A 19143-nucleotide genomic window follows, 5' to 3' on the forward strand; every position below is an offset into this window, starting at 1 on the left:
GTCGAAGGCCGTCCATTGACCTATAATGGTTTACTTTTATAAATTGTTATTTGGATGGAGAGTTGTCTCATTGGCACTCACACCACATCTTCCTACATGTACATGTACATCTTCACGTGAAATAAAATCAACAGAATCTCACGTGAAAGTATATGCACATAAACTTTAAAAACAAAGATTGTAAAAGTCATTCTAACTTAAATGTTCATTAAAATAACACCCTCCCCCTAGAAAAAATATAACAATTTTATAGTATATACACTTTATGGAAATAATTTGGACGTCATTTGAATGTATTCTGTCGGACATATATATTATACATTATAATCATAACAGAGAAGTTTCAAGATAGCTAAAAAAAAAAGAATTGCATTGTCACTTTCAATTATATTATCTTAAACGATGTCATCATCAGTCATCGTTTGTGCAAAAGAAGGTCTGCATTTCAAACAAAATAATCGATTTGCTTTAAAGATGCTGGTAATTTCTTTAACATTGATGCCATGTTCCTAGAAGAAAAAAAAAAGAAATCCAAAACTACTAACAAAATACCACCCCATTTTTCTAAATAAAGAAAGAAAAAATGAAAACAAAATAACTGTTTATCTTTTTTGTTTTTTTGTATGTTGTTTTTAATTTGTAGCGTCGGGGCTTTTGATAGCTATTTATTTCGGAGTGTCATTTTCTCGCGTTTCGAAGCCGTATGGCAACCTATAGATGCTACTACTTCATTTGATTTCTGGTGGAGAGTCGTTCATTTGTAGTAATCACACAATATCTACTAAGAAGCAACTATTTGGTGGTGCTTATGTTTTTTTGTCTGAGTCAGAAATGAATGTGAAGAAAGCAGCTGGTTCGTTATTTGATATCCGATATAACAATTTAGTGGTAATCATCAATATTGAAACACTCAAAAACACAAACAGCATGATACTAAGAGTTGAAAGAGTTAGAAGTAGTGAAAAGATATGTAGGAAATTGTTTTTATCCTTTCAAGCAATTCTAAATTCTCTTTGTCTGTCCTCAAATACAAACCCTTATGTAAATCGCACATTAAATTTGTCTTTATGAAATTTAGATTTTTATCAATAAAACAACATCAAAGATGTTGTTTTGTATATGATATTTCTAGAAAAAAAAAAGATCACTCTAGTAACATTCAAAACATAAATATCTATAATTATGGACAGCCAAAATAAACAGAAAAATAAAATGAAAACAGACTGGAGAACTCTTAAATGTCATTAACACCCCTCTGATCTCTCAATCTTCAAAAAAATTAGACAGGTCGGTAGTTAATATAAAGATAAAATCGATACTAAAAGCAATTTGGATAAACTTTTTGTCTTCTGATTTTACGCAGGGCTCACAGATCCATTTTGATATTTTAAATATATAGAGAAATAATAATTCTACCACTCAAATGACGACGACACCCCCTGGTCATTCAATGTCCATAAAATTCAATAAACTTTTAGAAAATATATAATATTCGGATGTTAGCAAAAGGATTTCCTAAAATGATGCCATGTTCGATATCTACGGAGGGCTAAAATTGTCACTTTTAAGCTAAAAATCGTCTAAAAATCTTGTCAGAAAGCTAATTTATGTATCGTGTATAGTATACGCGATAAAAACATTACAATGCTAATTATTGCACTAAGTACTTAGACGCATGTTTCAACTTTTGAATCTTGAGTTCGCTAAAATGATGAGATGTAGCAATTAAAAACGAAGATTTTGTTTGAATATAGTCATTTTCTTCTGTATTGAAAGCCAAATCACTTTAAAATTCTTATTTTTATTATTATATTGTTGAGCGATTCGTGTTAGAATATGTTACAAAATGTAGTGTAGGTCTTTTATTGCATTGTATTCATTGACGTTTTGAGCAAGTTTAGCTGTTTGATAATTATACCTGGCCTAGCCTGGCTTTAGTACTATGAAAGCAAATGTTCTAATCAATTTGTGTAAAATGTTTCTTCCTTACAGCATATCTTATACTTTTGTTTCTTGGATGAGTGGTACACAAAACACATAAACGTTGGAACTGACTTTTTTTTTATTAATTGATATATTGCCAGTTAATCTTTATAAATTAGTTTTCTTGTGAAATGATCGTAAGTAAGAGGATCGGTGCAATATAAAACTTTACCATCTGAACAGTTGTACAGTTAGGATCATCCACAGAAATATTAGTTAAGTAACTTTTTAACTTTTTACAGAGGGCTCAAATATCCAGTCTGATATTCTCAATATATATAGATATTCTCCCAGAGACCATTCAAATGACGGTGAGACCCCCCTGGTCATTCAATGTCCATACATTCAATGAACTTTTAAAAAATATATAATATTCGGATGTTAGCAAAAGGATTTCCTAAAATTATGTCATGTTCGATATCTACGGAGGGCTAAAATTGTCACTTTTCACCTAAAAATCATCTAAAAATCTTGTCAGAAAGCTAATTTATGTATCGTGTATAATATACGCAAATAAAAACATTACAATGCTAATTATTACACTAAGTATTTAGACGCATGTTTCAACTTTTGAATCTTGAGTTCGTTAAAATGATGAGATGTGGTAATTAAAAACGAAGATTTTATTTGAATATAGTTATTTTCTTCTGTATTGAAAGACAACTAACTTTAAAATCCTAATTTTTAATTATGTTGTTGATCGTTTCGTGTGAGAATATGCCACCGTCCTTACCTGACTTAAATACTAAGAAAGCAAATGCTCTAATCAATTTGTGCGTGTAATTTGTGTAAAATGTTTTTTCCTTACAGCATATCTCATACTTTTGCGTTTTGGATGAGTGGTACACAAAACATATAAACGTTGGAACTGACTTTTTTTTTTTATTAATTGATATAGTGCCAGTCAATCTTAATAAAATACTTTTCTTGTGAAATGATCGTAAGTAAGAGGATCGGTGTAATAGAAAACTTTACCATCTGAACAGTTGTACAGTTTAGGATCATCCACAGCAATATCGCTCAAGTAACGTTTCAACTTTTCTCCTTCAATTATGAACTGGAAATACAAAGATAATACGAAACTCTATAGTTTCAAATACAGAGTGCACTTATATGAGTGATAAAGAAGAAAAAAAAAACCAAGAAAGTTACGAGAGTATACGAAAACTGAAAAAAAGATATAGGGAAAAATACCAAAGGGACATTTGCACTCATAAATCGAAACCAAACTGACAATGCAATGGTTGATCGTTCCAGATGAATGTAAATAACAAACTAACAAAAATGGCTCCTGCTGCATGAAATTTATAAAGTATTGCTTTCATTTCTTTTTGGGTTGAACCATTGCTTACTCTTTGTATGATGTCTACGGTAACAGTAAACTTGGTTCCAACCTGTGTCGGTAAATCAAAGCACAACGTACAGTTTTTCACAAGTTCCGCCAAGCATTTTATTTATTCTTTTCAACAGGAACGCTCATATCAATAGTTTACAAAAATGATGAATATGTATATAAATGCGTTAAGAGTTATGTATGGCTGGACTGGGTTGCACAAACGTCTATTTAGTTAATAGACTATTAACTTCTAATAGACTAATACACATCTAATTGACAATTAGTTAATAGAGTGATTTAATAGCGTTTTCAAAGTTTGTTACAAAAATGAGTTATACATATTTTGATCCAATCAAGTGTATATTTGTTTGTTTGGGCTATTATCCCGTTAGCGATTGCTACAAGATATTTGTTGGACATAGAATCTGAAATAAAATCTGATCTAATTAAGAGATTTTACGCTTTTTGTAAAAAAAGGACAGTGCTGGTGCTGAAGTTATGTTGACGTTAGGACATTTGTGGGTAAAAAATAAAGTTTGCTAATTATGGAAGATCAACAATTATCTTACCTCCTATACATTTCTATGAATATGAATTGGTTAACAGCGTGTATATTCCATATTAGGTTAGTAGGAAGGCGGGGCTTATTTCAATACACGGTTAGTAATGTAGTTACGATTGTTTGGCACTATTTGGTCATTTAAATGTACTGGAAGTTCTGTTTGATATTGTTATATCAAGGTTGTTAATATTAAATTGTTATTGTTCACATTAGTGTTTTCGTGCAGACCAATGGAAGCAGGTTCTTAAAATTGACCACTTTGACACTTTAATATAAAAATAAGAATAGGTGGTATGATTGCAATGAGACAACTCTTATCGGTGAGATAAATTCGTTACACAGTGTGCTTGTGACCTGATAGCGAAGCTGGAACCCAATATAAAATTTACTGACCCCCGTATATATTGTATTAGGTCACTAACACAATATGTAACTAATAGTATCTCATTGTAAAAAATGAATTGAATACGAAACTTGTATAAAACTACAATTTGTACATAAACATTATTACAAAATGGTACAACAAATCATTATTACAAAATGGTACCACAACAAAACTGGCCATTACTATCTAGGGTATTATTGCAAATGAAAACAACTTTACATGTGGTGTTTTCGAGGCGCTTTTCTGGATTGACCTTCGTTAGTAAGGCTCAAAACCAAAATTTGATAGTATGAATAAGTGAGGAGCTTGATGGCTAAAATGGGACATAAATAGAATAGGCACCTAAAGTTAAATTACTTGAGAGTTAGAATATTAGTTCTAAATTTATCAAAAAGGAATTTAAGAACTGTAAGTAACTATTCCATATCTGCCTGGAGCACTCTCTGCTTGATAGTATCGCTAATTTTCGTAAAATAAAAAAGAAAATAAGTTGACTAAGTGAAAAGTATTTAGAAAATATAGGTCCACGACTAAACTTAAAGAAATAATTAAAACAAACCAAGGGTTATACTGCATGATGTGTGACTCATAATTGTGTAAATATTATTGTTATCTGGAGTACCAAGAAAACGTTTTATTTTTTCTTAATGGCGAAAAAATGGAGGTCTATGAGTGTTTTCTCTATTCTACCATAAATAAAATTCTAATTATTACTTAAGAGGGGCGTGACACTATTTTATCTTAATCTATTTGGTAATCTTGAATTGTATGAAACAATGGACTACATGTGGAGTCGTCCATGCAAAATTATGCATCTGCAAATGCACTTAATTTCAAAATATTTCAAAAATCAATGTTCACATTTACTGCATCTTTTTAGAGAAAGTTCGATAAATAACTTTCGGGATATTTCCTAATTGCTTAAGCAAAAGTTTAGAATTCTATTTCAGTTGATATATGCTAATCAACGTATTGTAATGAGGAAATATATAGAGATAACTTTTATTTTCTATTTAAATTGCCTCTGAATGAAAATTGTAAATTTCTAGAATCTAAAACCTTGTGTTATTTGATTTTTAAAAGCATAAATACCCTGAAATACTTTGTTTGTTCACCGACTGGAAATTGTGCTTTTATCCATTCGTCTCCTTGATTCCCAGAAACCTGGAACGCTGTTTGTTGTGATAACGTACCTGTTTGTCCCATTTGTTTAATATAAATTTTCAATCTTCCAACTTCTGTTTAGAAAAAAAAAATATGATTGATCTTTTGGGTCATTTGCATAAATAAATCCCCTCGCTTTATTTCCTTTTAATATTACTAATGTATAAAATTTAATTTATCTACATGATTTTTATAAAAAAAAAAAAAAAAAACAATAATCTTAAAAAAAAACCCTTGTAATGAAAATATTGTTTATATTATTGATTTATTAAATTCTTATATTTAATAACGGTAGAAATGCAAAAAAAAAAACAACAAAACAACAGTTATTTTGATGTCGATTGTAGCTCAAATCTTGATTTGTATTTTCTTGAGTGGCTTTTTCGGAATTAACACCATTTGTTTAAAAGGAGCTATGAAATAAATGTTCATTAACACAAAACACTGAAAACTGAATTAGATCGAGACTATACTGACTCAGTACTCAGTTCGTTGTACCAGGAATGTTGTTTTTGCAGAGTGATTTCATTTTTATTTTACATTCTTTGTCCGTTTTCTTTTAAATAGAAACCATTTTCAAGCTATAGATTGGAAAATGTACTATTAGTTGAAAAGAGATGTTTAAAACCATTTGAATAATTTCTACGAACATTGTACTGCTGTTTTGCCTCGGTCTTCAGTTCTCTTTCTAAGTCGTAATTTAAAAGAGGCGGAAGATTTCAAAGGGACATTTGCACCTCTCCTAAGTCAGGAACCTGATGTACAGTAGTTGTTGTTTGTTTATGTAATTTATACGACGTCGTGTTTCTCGTTTCTCGTTTTTTTATATAGATTAGACCGTTGGTTTTACCGTTTGAATGGTTTTACAATAGTCATTTTGGGGCCCTTTATAGCTTGTTGTTCGGTGTGAGCGAAGGCTCCGTGTTGAAGGCCGTACCTTGACCTATAATGGTTTTCTTTTATAAATTGTTATTTGGATGGAGAGTTGTCTCATTATCACTCATACCACATTTCCTATATCTATTCAAACTCGAGAGAAACTGACATCGCCATTGGAAAAAAAGTAAAAACAACGAAAAGTAAAACACGTTTACGAAACACAACTAAGAAATCTAAAGAACGTACAACAAACTATAACACAACTGAGGGGATAACAGGTAATCCGATCTTATTTGCTAGTGGTAACTGTCTTATTACACATTGTTAGTACACATCATTTTGTGATTGTGTTTATGACAGCTGGAACATATACGTATAAAAAAGAACATGTGGTATGATTGCTAATGAGACAACAATGTGTTCACCAGTGACACAAATGTTTTAAAATAAAGTATAATAACTGTGACTACTGTACCTAACAGCTATATTTAACAATAAGAACATGAAGTACAACAGCTATTAAAGTTGTGATAAATTTGAAACCGATAGTCTTTCATGACATGGTTTTATAATTTGTTGACAAATGCTTATGGTTGTATCCAGCTACTCCCCACATATGATACCATATTTCAAAACAAAGACCACCTGTTGTAGCGGGAAAATACGGAGATAGTAGTCTTGCTTTGTCATTTATTTTTTTTATAGATGATGATTCCATAAACATATAATGCCCTGAAATAAATAAGAAATTTAATTCACTTAGCCGTCATATGAAGCAATTATCAATTCAAATAACATATAACTTTATATTTTATAATATCTGACTTAAATGCTACTAGTTCATAAGGAAATACTCCTTTGATACATTTAGATCGACAAATTGTGGTGTAAATCATAGAATTATTATTTTATCACATATTCTTTAAACGTTCATTATTTTGTTCGAAAACGAATAAAATAAAGGAACTCCCATAATTATAGTTAATTTTCCTACCGTTTCCACTTTGACCCAATGTATGGTAATATGTCGGACCTGTGCGTCGAGTAGTTTGCTTGTTCATCATGTTGCCAGCCACAAATATTTTCATCTTCAAAATCACAATAATTTTCTGGTTCTAAATCTGCATAAAAAATAAAAGTACTATACATATCAATAAAGGTAAAGTACTATACATATCAATAAAGGTAAAGTACTATACATATCAATAAAGGTAAAGTACTACATATCAATAAGATGCTAAAGGTAAAGTACTAAATATCAATAGGATGCCTTAACACTAAAGGTAAAGTACTACATATCAATAGGATGTCTTAAAAATAAAGGTAAAGTACTACATATCAATAGGATGCATTAACAATAAAGGTAAAGTACTACATATCCATAGGATGCCTTAACAATAAAGGTAAAGTACTACATATCAATAGGATGCCTTAACAATAAAGGTAAAGTACTACATATCAATAGGATGCCTTAACAATAAAGGTAAAGTACTACATATCAATAGGATGCCTTAACAATAAAGGTACAGTACTACATATCAATAGGATGCCTTAACAATAAAGGTAAAGTACTACATATCAATAGGATGCCTTAACAATAAAGGTAAAGTACTACATATCCATAGGATGCCTTAACAATAAAGGTAAAATACTACATATCAATAGGATGCCTTGAAAATAAAGATAAAACACTACATATCAATAGGATGCCTTAACAATAAAGGTAAAGTACTACATATCAATAGGATGCCTTTACAATAAAGGTCAAGTACTACATATCAATAGGATGCCATAACAATAAAGGTAAAGTACTACATATCAATGGGATGCCTTGGCAATAAAGGTAAAGTACTACATATCAATAGGATGCCTTAGCAATAAAGGTAAAGTACTACATATCAATAGGATGCCTTAGCAATAAAGGTAAAGTATTACATATCAATAGGATGCCTTAACAATAAAGGTAAAATACTACATATCAATAGGATGCCTTAAAAATAAAGGTAAAGTACTACATATCAATAGGATGCCTTAACAATAAAGGTAAAGTACTACATATCAATAGGATGCTTTGGCAATAAAGGTAAAGTACTACATATCAATAGGATGCCTTAGCAATAAAGGTAAAGTACTACATATCAATAGGATGCCTTAACAATAAAGGTAAAGTATTACATATCAATAGGATGCCTTAACAATAAAGGTAAAATACTACATATCAATAGGATGCCTTAACAATAAAGGTACAGTACTACATATCAATAGGATGCCTTAACAATAAAGGTAAAGTACTACATATCAATAGGATGCCTTAACAATAAAGGTAAAGTACTACATATCAATAGGATGCCTTAGCAATAAAGGTAAAGTATTACATATCAATAGGATGCCTTAACAATAAAGGTAAAATACTACATATCAATAGGATGCCTTAACAATAAAGGTACAGTACTACATATCAATAGGATGCCTTAACAATAAAGGTAAAGTACTACATATCAATAGGATGCCTTAACAATAAAGGTAAAGTACTACATATCAATAGGATGCCTTAACAATAAAGGTAAAGTATTACATATCAATAGGATGCCTTAATAATAAAGGTAAAGTACAACATATCAATAGGATGCCTTAACACTAAAGGTAAAGTACTACATATCAACAGGATGTCTTAAATATAAAGGTAAAGTACTACATATCAATAGGATGCCTTAACAATGAAGGTAAAGTACTACATATCAATAGGATGCCTTAACAATAAAGGTAAAGTATTACATATCAATAGGATGCCTTAATAATAAAGGTAAAGTACTACATATCAATAGGATGCCTTAAAAATAAAGGTAAAGTACTACATATCAATAGGATGCCTTAACAATAAAGGTAAAGTACTACATATCAATAGGATGCCTTAACACTAAAGGTAAAGTACTACATATCAACAGGATGTCTTAAATATAAAGGTAAAGTACTACATATCAATAGGATGCCTTAACAATGAAGGTAAAGTACTACATATCAATAGGATGCCTTAACACTAAAGGTAAAGTACTACATATCAATAGGATGTCTTAAATATAAAGGTAAAGTACTACATATCAATAGGATGCCTTAAAAATAAAGGTAAAGTACTACATATCAATAGGATGCCTTAGCAATAAAGGTAAAGTACTACATATCAATAGGATGCCTTAGCAATAAAGGTAAAGTATTACATATCAATAGGATGCCTTAGCAATAAAGGTAAAGTACTACATATCAATAGGATGCCTTAGCAATAAAGGTAAAGTATTACATATCAATAGGATGCCTTGACAATAAAGGTAAAGTACTACATATCAATAGGATGCCTTAACAATAAAGGTAAAGTACTACATATCAATAGGATGCCTTGACAACAAAGGTAAAGTACTACATATCAATAGGATGCCTTAACAATAAAGGTAAAGTACTACATATCAATAGGATGCCTTGGCAATAAAGGTAAAGTACTACATATCAATAGGATGCCTTAGCAATAAAGGTAAAGTACTACATATCAATAGGATGCCTTAGCAATAAAGGTAAAGTATTACATATCAATAGGATGCCTTAACAATAAAGGTAAAATACTACATATCAATAGGATGCCTTAAAAATAAAGGTAAAGTACTACATATCAATAGGATGCCTTAACAATAAAGGTAAAGTACTACATATCAATAGGATGCCTTAACACTAAAGGTAAAGTACTACATATCAACAGGATGTCTTAAATATAAAGGTAAAGTACTACATATCAATAGGATGCCTTAACAATAAAGGTAAAGTACTACATATCAATAGGATGCCTTAACACTAAAGGTAAAGTACTACATATCAATAGGATGTCTTAAATATAAAGGTAAAGTACTACATATCAATAGGATGCCTTGACAACAAAGGTAAAGTACTACATATCAATAGGATACCTTAACAATAAAGGTAAAGTACTACATATCAATAGGATGCCTTAAAAATAAAGGTAAAATACTACATATCAATAGGATGCCTTAAATATAAAGGTAAAGTATTACATATCAATAGGATGCATTAACAATAAAGGTAAAGTACTACATATCAATAGGATGCCTTGAAAATAAAGGTAAAATACTACATATCAATAGGATGTTTTAAAAATAAAGGTAAAGTACTACATATCAATAGGATACCTTAACAATAAAGGTAAAGTACTACATATCAATAGGATGCCTTGACAATAAAGGTAAAGTACTACATATCAATAGGATGCCTTAACAATAAAAGTAAAGTACTACATATCAATAGGATGCCTTGAAAATAAAGGTACTACATATCAATAGGATGCCTTGACAATAAAGGTAAAGTACTACATATCAATAGGATGCCTTACCAATAAAAGTAAAGTACTACATATCAATAGGATGCCTTGAAAATAAAGGTAAAATACTACATATAAATAGGATGGCTTAAAAATAAAGGTAAAGTACTACATATCAATAGGATGCCTTAACAATAAAGGTAAAGTACTACATATCAATAGGATGCCTTGACAATAAAGGTAAAGTACTAAATATCAATAGGATGCCTTAACAATAAAGGTAAAGTACTACATATCAATAGGATGCCTAGAAAATAAAAGTAAAATACTACATATCAATAGGATGCCTTAACAATAAAGGTAAAGTACTACATATCAATAGGATGCCTTTACAATAAAGGTAAAGTACTACATATCAAAAGGATGCCTTGACAATAAAGGTAAAGTACTACATATCAATAGGATGCCTTAACAATAAAGGTAAAGTACTACATATCAATAGGATGCCTTAACAATAAAGGTAAAGTACTACATATCAATAGGATGCCTTGAAAATAAAGGTAAAATACTACATATCAATAGGATGCCTTAAAAATAAAGGTAAAGTACTACATATCAATAGGATGCCTTAACAATAAAGGTAAAGTACTACATATCAATAGGATGCCTTAACAATAAAGGTAAAGTACTACATATCAATAGGATGCCTTGACAATAAAGGTAAAGTACTACATATCAATAGGATGCCTTAACAATAAAGGTAAAGTACTACATATCAATAGGATGCCTAGAAAATAAAGGTAAAATACTACATATCAATAGGATGCCTTAACAATAAAGGTAAAGTACTACATATCAATAGGATGCCTTGACAATAAAGGTAAAGTACTACATATCAATAGGATGCCTTAACAATAAAGGTAAAGTACTACATATCAATAGGATGCCTTGACAACAAAATGTAAAGTACTACATACCAATAGGATGCCTTAAAAATAAAGGTAAAGTACTACATATCAATAGGATGCCTTGACAATAAAGGTAAAGTACTACATATCAATAGGATGCCTTAACAATAAAGGTAAAGTACTACATATCAATAGGATGCCTTGACAACAAAGGTAAAGTACTACATACCAATAGGATGCCTTAACAATAAAGGTAAAGTACTACATATCAATAGGATGCCTTGACAATAAAGGTAATGTACTACATATCAATAGGATGCCTTAACAATAAAGGTAAAGTACTACATATCAATAGGATGCCTTAACAATAAAGGTAAAGTACTACATATCAATAGGATGCCTAGAAAATAAAGGTAAAGTACTACATATCAATAGGATGCCTTAACAATAAAGGTAAAGTACTACATATCAATAGGATGCCTTGAAAATAAAGGTAAAATACTACATATCAATAGGATGCCTAGAAAATAAAGGTAAAATACTACATATCAATAGGATGCCTTAACAATAAAGGTAAAGTACTATATATCAATAGGATGCCTTGACAATAAAGGTAAAGTACTACATATCAATAGGATGCCTTGACAATACAGGTAAAGTACTACATATCAATAGGATGCCTTAACAATAAAGGTAAAGTACTACATATCAATAGGATGCCTTAACAATAAAGGTAAAGTACTACATATCAATAGGATGCCTTAACAATAAAGGTAAAGTACTACATATCAATAGGATGCCTTTACAATAAAGGTACAGTATTACATATCAATAGGATGCCTTAACAATAAAGGTAAAGTATTACATATCAATAGGATGCCTTAATAATAAAGGTAAAGTACTACATATCAATAGGATGCCTAGAAAATAAAGGTAAAATACTACATATCAATAGGATGCCTTAACAATAAAGGTAAAGTACTACATATCAATAGGATGCCTTGACAATAAAGGTAAAGTACTACATATCAATAGGATGCCTTAACAATAAAGGTAAAGTACTACATATCAATAGGATGCCTTGACAACAAAGGTAAAGTACTACATACCAATAGGATGCCTTAACAATAAAGGTAAAGTACTACATATCAATAGGATGCCTTGACAATAAAGGTAATGTACTACATATCAATAGGATGCCTTAACAATAAAGGTAAAGTACTACATATCAATAGGATGCCTTATAATTAACAATAAAGGTAAAGTACTACATATCAATAGGATGCCTAGAAAATAAAGGTAAAGTACTACATATCAATAGGATGCCTTAACAATAAAGGTAAAGTACTACATATCAATAGGATGCCTTGAAAATAAAGGTAAAATACTACATATCAATAGGATGCTTAGAAAATAAAGGTAAAATACTACATATCAATAGGATGCCTTAACAATAAAGGTAAAGTACTACATATCAATAGGATGCCTTAACAATAAAGGTAAAGTACTACATATCAATAGGATGCCTTAACAATAAAGGTAAAGTACTAAATATCAATAGGATGCCTTCACAATAAAGGTATTTTATTTTAAAGATTTTATTTTAACCAACACATACTGATATAATAGAAGATACCCATATTTCGCAAAGTATAATAGTTTATTACATTTTTGTTGAGCCTTCCGACTTTTGTTGCAATAGCTATCTACAAACCACAAAAAATTACTCTGTGGGTAAAGTGTTTGAAACTTAAATTACTTTCTTAACTATCCTGGATTTCTAATAAACTAGGACAGAAGCTTGTTTATGATTAAGATAGCTTAAAAAAAATGTTTATCCGTATTTTTATTTATAATTGATTTTTTTGGTTTTCAAGTTCTGTAAGCTGATAAACATGCACTCTGGTTAGAGTTTAAAAAAATCACATTTTCCAGTCGGGGCCTTTTAGTGATCGGTCGACTATATGGAAGGGGTTTTCTCGTTTTTGAAGGCCGGATTGTTGCCTATAATTGCTTACATCCACTTCAGTTTAGGAGGATTAGCGTACACACACATGCATGCTCATCACGTCATCTTCTTTCTGTGAAAATCCCAAGTCAGTGGCTTGTAGTTCAGTGGTTGCCGTTGGTTCATGTCTGGCATATTATTTTATTTTTGGTTTTTGTAAATTGTTGTTTTTTCTAGATAATGCCGTTAGTTTTCGAATTTAATTGTTCAAAACTTGTTTATGTTGGGACCTTTTATATATATATATAGCCGATTATAAGGTATGGTCGCCTAATATAGCTTACATGTGTACATCCAATTAATTTGATGGATAGTTGTATAATTGCAAATTATATCACATCATTATTGAATATAAGCTTTGATAAGTTGGACAAGCGATTGTACAGGAAAGGCCCAAGTGATAGTACAGTAAACTCGTAAGCGATTGTACAGTCAATTAATTTATCCGATATTGAAAAAAATATAATTTGTGAATCTCTACTGGTGCAATGGCTTTCAAACTTTCAGACAGGTAAGACCATAATCAGAAATAGTATGTTTTGAATGTCTAGAAGAAACGTTATATTGTATCATTTGATTCACTATTGGAAAACTTTCCATGTTGCAACTTGTTATATTTTCGAATGTCGAAAATGTAGAAACCGTACAGTTCCGTTCCCACACAATATAATAATGATGTAATCGGGTTTTTAAGATCCCCACGAATGCCACATTTTCCCATCTTAATGTCTATCAATCTCTTATGAAAGTATGTACAAATGTAAACTCCTGTGTTGTTAAGATGGACATAAAATAAAATTATTCTTTCATCAAGTTGAAAATAAAATTGGATATGCATTTCAATAGCATATTATCAAATTGCTGAAAGATCACCTACATTTTCTTAACAGGGAATCCGTTAGTATTGAAACCCCCTGTTCTTTAGGGTGAATGGGGTATAGAAATATGGTCACTTGGCCAGTCTTCTCCCGACCGGCAGTAAAACGCTTGCCGAAATGGGGCGTCCATTTGGCTGTGCGGGATGTATCAAGTTCGCAGTCACGTCCGGTCAGAAGGGGAACGTGAAATCTGATGCCTCGTGTAAAGAGACTGCAACGCTCTTTGCTCTTTGCACGTTAAGAATCCTTGCAACAACTCTTTTGAGGGGTCCGTAGGTGGCCTGTTGCAAGACAAAATTTCTGTCCCTATACAAGGTATCCTCATTTTCCAGTGGCAGTCCAAATTTCCCTGACCATCATCCCAGATGGCCTCTATCGTATCAACATACCTAGTGTATATATTGTGAACTTGTTCTCGTCCTGAATATGCATGAAATATTTGCCACTGGACGTTAAGCAACAAACAATCAATCAATCATTCAATCAATCCCTGTCCTTAATAATTCAATTTGTCGTTCTGCATTATTTTGGCGTAAGAAAGACGCACACATTCAGGCTAACGCCCTTAAGGTGTATAGAAAATAGATATAGGAAGATACGGTGTGAGTGCCAATGAGACAATTCTCCATCCAAATTACAATTAATGAAAGTAAACCATGGTAGGCTTATGTACAGCCTTCAACACGGAGCCTTGGCTAGCAACGAACAACAAGCTATAAAGGGCCCCATGATTACTAGTGTAAAACCATTCAAACGGGGAAAACAACGGTTTAATAGTTTTGTATTTTGTATAACTTTCCTGCCCTTACACCCACACTAATATAAGCTGTGATTTCTGTGTGAATAATTTTTTTTAAAGTTTCAAATGAAGTGCATGGATGTAAGTAATGATAGGCAACCGCAATGCCTTCAATAATGAGAAGAAAACATAACGTATAATCGGCTTTAAATTGTCCCGCTTGATCATTATACGTTGTTGTTTCTTATAGAGAAATAAATTATCGATTTAAATTATTTTTTACATCATAAAAAAGGGTACAATATCATAAAATCAATTTTGTGAAAAGCGATGAAAATTTAGTGACCCCAATATAAATTTGAACCCCTCTTAATCTTTCCTGTGTTTACGAGCACAAAATTCAAGGATCCCTAATTTTTTTAACTGTCTTTATGAAAGTTAGCACCGACTGTTAGCTTTACACTAGTAAGTTTGTCTTAAAGATAATTGGCTTTGTGTTAAAACTGTCGTTACGTTGCTGTCTTGCGGACGAATACCCGAAATCTCTGTGTCATCAGCAATCATACAGAAATGACTTTATATCGGGTTATTTGGTTATTTAATACCCTGTTCTTTGCATAGAAATAATTCTTCGTTAATCTGAGCATTGAAAGAATACTTCATATCACAAGATATAAATATGGATACAAAAAAAAATCTAAGCGAAATTGATAATACCGCAAAGCATGAATAAATGTGTTGTATTTCAGTAAATAACACTTGTTTTCGTTTGATTGTAAACATGTTGTAGCCCATCATGCATTGTTTCTTGTTTAGTGGATTGGTAAAAAAAGCGCCCAAAAAAAAAGAGTTCAAAATAAATTACGTCACACGTTAATACATTATTATAACAAATGCTCGGACATACGTATGGTAATTCATGCATATCCTAAAAGGTCGTGTTCTCGATCTATTAAAACGGAAATGACACAGCCGGGTATTGTAAAGGTTTGAGGGACTTTTAATGTCAAATTCATATCCCTGGGCAACGAAATTATCGATTTGTTAAAAAAAAACACCGTGTTTACGCTGGTGTCTTCCTCGAATGCCAAAATTTTATATGTTACCTATTCCTTGAATGCCAACAAAAATATTTCTGTTTTTATAAGTATTTAACTTTAAAAAATAATTAGTGAACTTGATGAAATTGTAACATTTTATCCCATTTTGATAAGAAAAGTAGCAAAATTTAAGGGTTAAATAATTATGAATATAAAGATAGAAAGAAAATGATTTTTGTTACTATTTATTAAAAAATAAATAAATTTGGGAATGAACAAGTTTTATTAACATAAGACATATATATATAAATATAACATTTATATTTAGTTAAATATAATTATTTCAAACTAAAAGAGGATATTAGAGATTTATTTTGTTCCATATTATTATAAATATTTATTTGTTACGTATATATACATGAATTATATGAATATTTTAATTAAACAATTAACCATAAAATAGGGTAACAAGAATTTAGTCTATAGCGGATTGATTTTTTTAGTTGTTTGTGGCTTTGAACTAGCTGCCAGTAACTGCAAGTTTTCTCAGAGGATGTACTTTACAAGTGTTTTTTGTTTGTTTGGATATACAAGAACCTGACCACGTCTATTCTGTGTAGTATTTCTATTTATTTACATCTGATAAGTTAAACCGGTTTCATCTGATGTGTATAGTTAGTTCTACTATGTGGTATGGGCTTTGCTCATAGTTGAAGACTGTACGGTGGCCTATACTTGTGAATTTCTGTGTCATTTTGTTTCTTGTGGAAATTTGTCTCAATTCCAATCAGACTACATTACTTTGTTTTATAAGAACACCGATGATTTGCGAACACGATAAACCCCTTACCAGTATCATTTTATGAATCACCTGCAAAAAAGTGTGTAGTATTATTACCAAGAAAAATATCCTGAACAAACTGAACATAATACATCAATAGTATTCTAACACGTGATTCAAAGTTTCAAGAAATTTAATCAAGTAATATGGTAGGATGTTACAGCACACACAACTATAGAAATATTGAAAAAAACCTTCAAAGTCCAAAGAGGCTTCACATTTGTGTAAACTGGAATTTCTCACAATATGCACATGTGATGCAACACTTTTCAAAGTTTCATTTTAAGAGAATCCATATTCGTTCAAGTAGTATCATCAGAAAAAAAATTCAACAACGTAACAAACATGAATTAGATTTTAATTTAATTGGGCGTATGACATTTGCGCCGATTTTGAAAATTTTCATTCTTTCATTTGCGCCGATTTCATTTTTTCATTTGCGCCGATTTTATATTTTTTCTTAATTGGATTTACAGGTAAGTTACAGGTAAGTTCATACTTTTACATTGGCTGAGCACAGAGTATACAGACAAATCAAGTGACATTGCAATTGGTAAATGGCTATCCCAATGTTTCGGGTTACGGTTCCTTTCCCTAAATGAAATCGATGACTGCTTCACGTTTGACATTGTCTGACGCTCCTTCTGATGGCAAATGTCATACATTCTTAGACAACGTACAAGTACACATTCCATAACGGTCAACCAATTCGTGATGGCGTCCATAAATTAAAGAAGGGATTATTTCAACTTCACCATTTGGAACTCTTGGTTTAATAGCTTCCTTGTGAGAAAATGCAAACTCTAGAAATGTCCCCACAAGTACGTATGCCAGACAAAGAAAAGAGACCTTCGTTATCGACAATTTTGTCAAATATAGAAGAAATAGAGACGAAATCATAAGAAAGGAATACATTAGATGTGTTGCCTATACATACTCGGCAAGAACAGATTTATGATTTGAATGTATTCCGTTTTTATGGATTTAAATGCTGCAACATATATTTTTAATTCGTCATTTTAGTATAAACAAAGTTCTTTTATCTTAGGTTTTTTACTTCTTGATTTTAAGCAGGAGACAACAGTTATATACATGTTATGATTGACAATTCATAACACATGTACAACTGGCTAACGGAAGAGGTCTTTAATGATAAATGAAAATAACATTACTGGGATGGAGAGGTGTCTCATTGGCTCTCATACCACATCCTCTTATATCATTTCACCTGTAATTTACCTGTTATTTACCTGTAAAAAAATCGGCGCAAATGAAAAGAAAAATCGGCGCAAATGAAAAAAAAAATCGGCGCAAATGAAATGCAGATCGGCGCAAATGCAAAACGCCGGATTTTAACTATCTGTTTAATTATGCCTCGTTCACACGGACATTTAATTCGAATAAAAAAGAAGCGTGTATGTACGCGATTAGCGAATTCGATTCGCATTCGATTCGAATTCAATTCGAATTAAATAAAATTGAGAATGGAAATGGGGAATGTGTCAAAGAGACAACAACCCGACCAAATAAAAAAACAGCAAAAGGTCACCAACAGGTCTTCAATGTAGCGAGAAATTCCCGCACCGGAGGCGTCCTTCAGCTGGCTCCTAAACAAATATATACTAGTTCAGTGATAATGAACGCCATACTAATTTCCAAATTGTACACAAGAAACTAAAATAAAATAATACAAGACTAAGAAAGGCCAGAGGCTCCTGACTTGGGACAGGCGCAAAAATGCGGCGGGGTTAAACATGTTTGTGAGATCTCAACCCTCCCCCTATACCTCTAAATGTCCATTTTTGATAAGCATGCTCTCGTGTTGTGATAACTTTTTGCACCTATTCCTCGAAAGCCAACATTATTTATAGGTAAATTGTCGGTAGATCAAAGGATGTTGGCATTCAAGGAATAAACCTATACGCTGACTTATAAAAGTGTTTTAAAATTAGTCTTTCATGCTGTCTAGTCTGAGCAATGTTTGTAGGACGTTATAAATAAAAAAGGAAAACCGTCAAAACATTATGTGAACGGAAAATACATGGGCGTTGCATACGTGTCTCAAACGATTTAGAAAATCTAGAATATGTGTGAATAATGAA

General features: G+C 31.3%; 1 protein-coding gene and 1 long non-coding RNA gene across 2 annotated transcripts in view; both read right to left on the reverse strand.

Annotated features, from left to right (window-relative positions):
• Positions 1 to 245: 245 nt before the first annotated feature.
• The window catches only part of LOC143082666 (MAM domain-containing glycosylphosphatidylinositol anchor protein 2-like), an 84198-nt gene continuing 65300 nt past the window's right edge, over positions 246 to 19143 (reverse strand). The window contains exons 6-8 of the mRNA XM_076258474.1: positions 5359 to 5504; positions 2959 to 3040; positions 246 to 509 (exon numbers count right to left, since the gene is read on the reverse strand). Coding sequence (XP_076114589.1) covers positions 490 to 509; positions 2959 to 3040; positions 5359 to 5504 — 248 coding nt within the window. The 3' untranslated portion in view covers positions 246 to 489. The remainder of the gene's footprint in view (positions 510 to 2958; positions 3041 to 5358; positions 5505 to 19143) is intronic.
• LOC143082669 (uncharacterized) overlaps positions 7356 to 19143 on the reverse strand; it is a 48120-nt gene continuing 36332 nt past the window's right edge. Inside the window, exon 5 of the long non-coding RNA XR_012980434.1 lies at positions 7356 to 7430. This is a non-coding gene — a long non-coding RNA (uncharacterized LOC143082669). The remainder of the gene's footprint in view (positions 7431 to 19143) is intronic.

Source organism: Mytilus galloprovincialis, chromosome 7 (genome assembly GCF_965363235.1).
Source record: "Mytilus galloprovincialis chromosome 7, xbMytGall1.hap1.1, whole genome shotgun sequence".
NCBI lineage: Eukaryota > Metazoa > Mollusca > Bivalvia > Mytilida > Mytilidae > Mytilus > Mytilus galloprovincialis.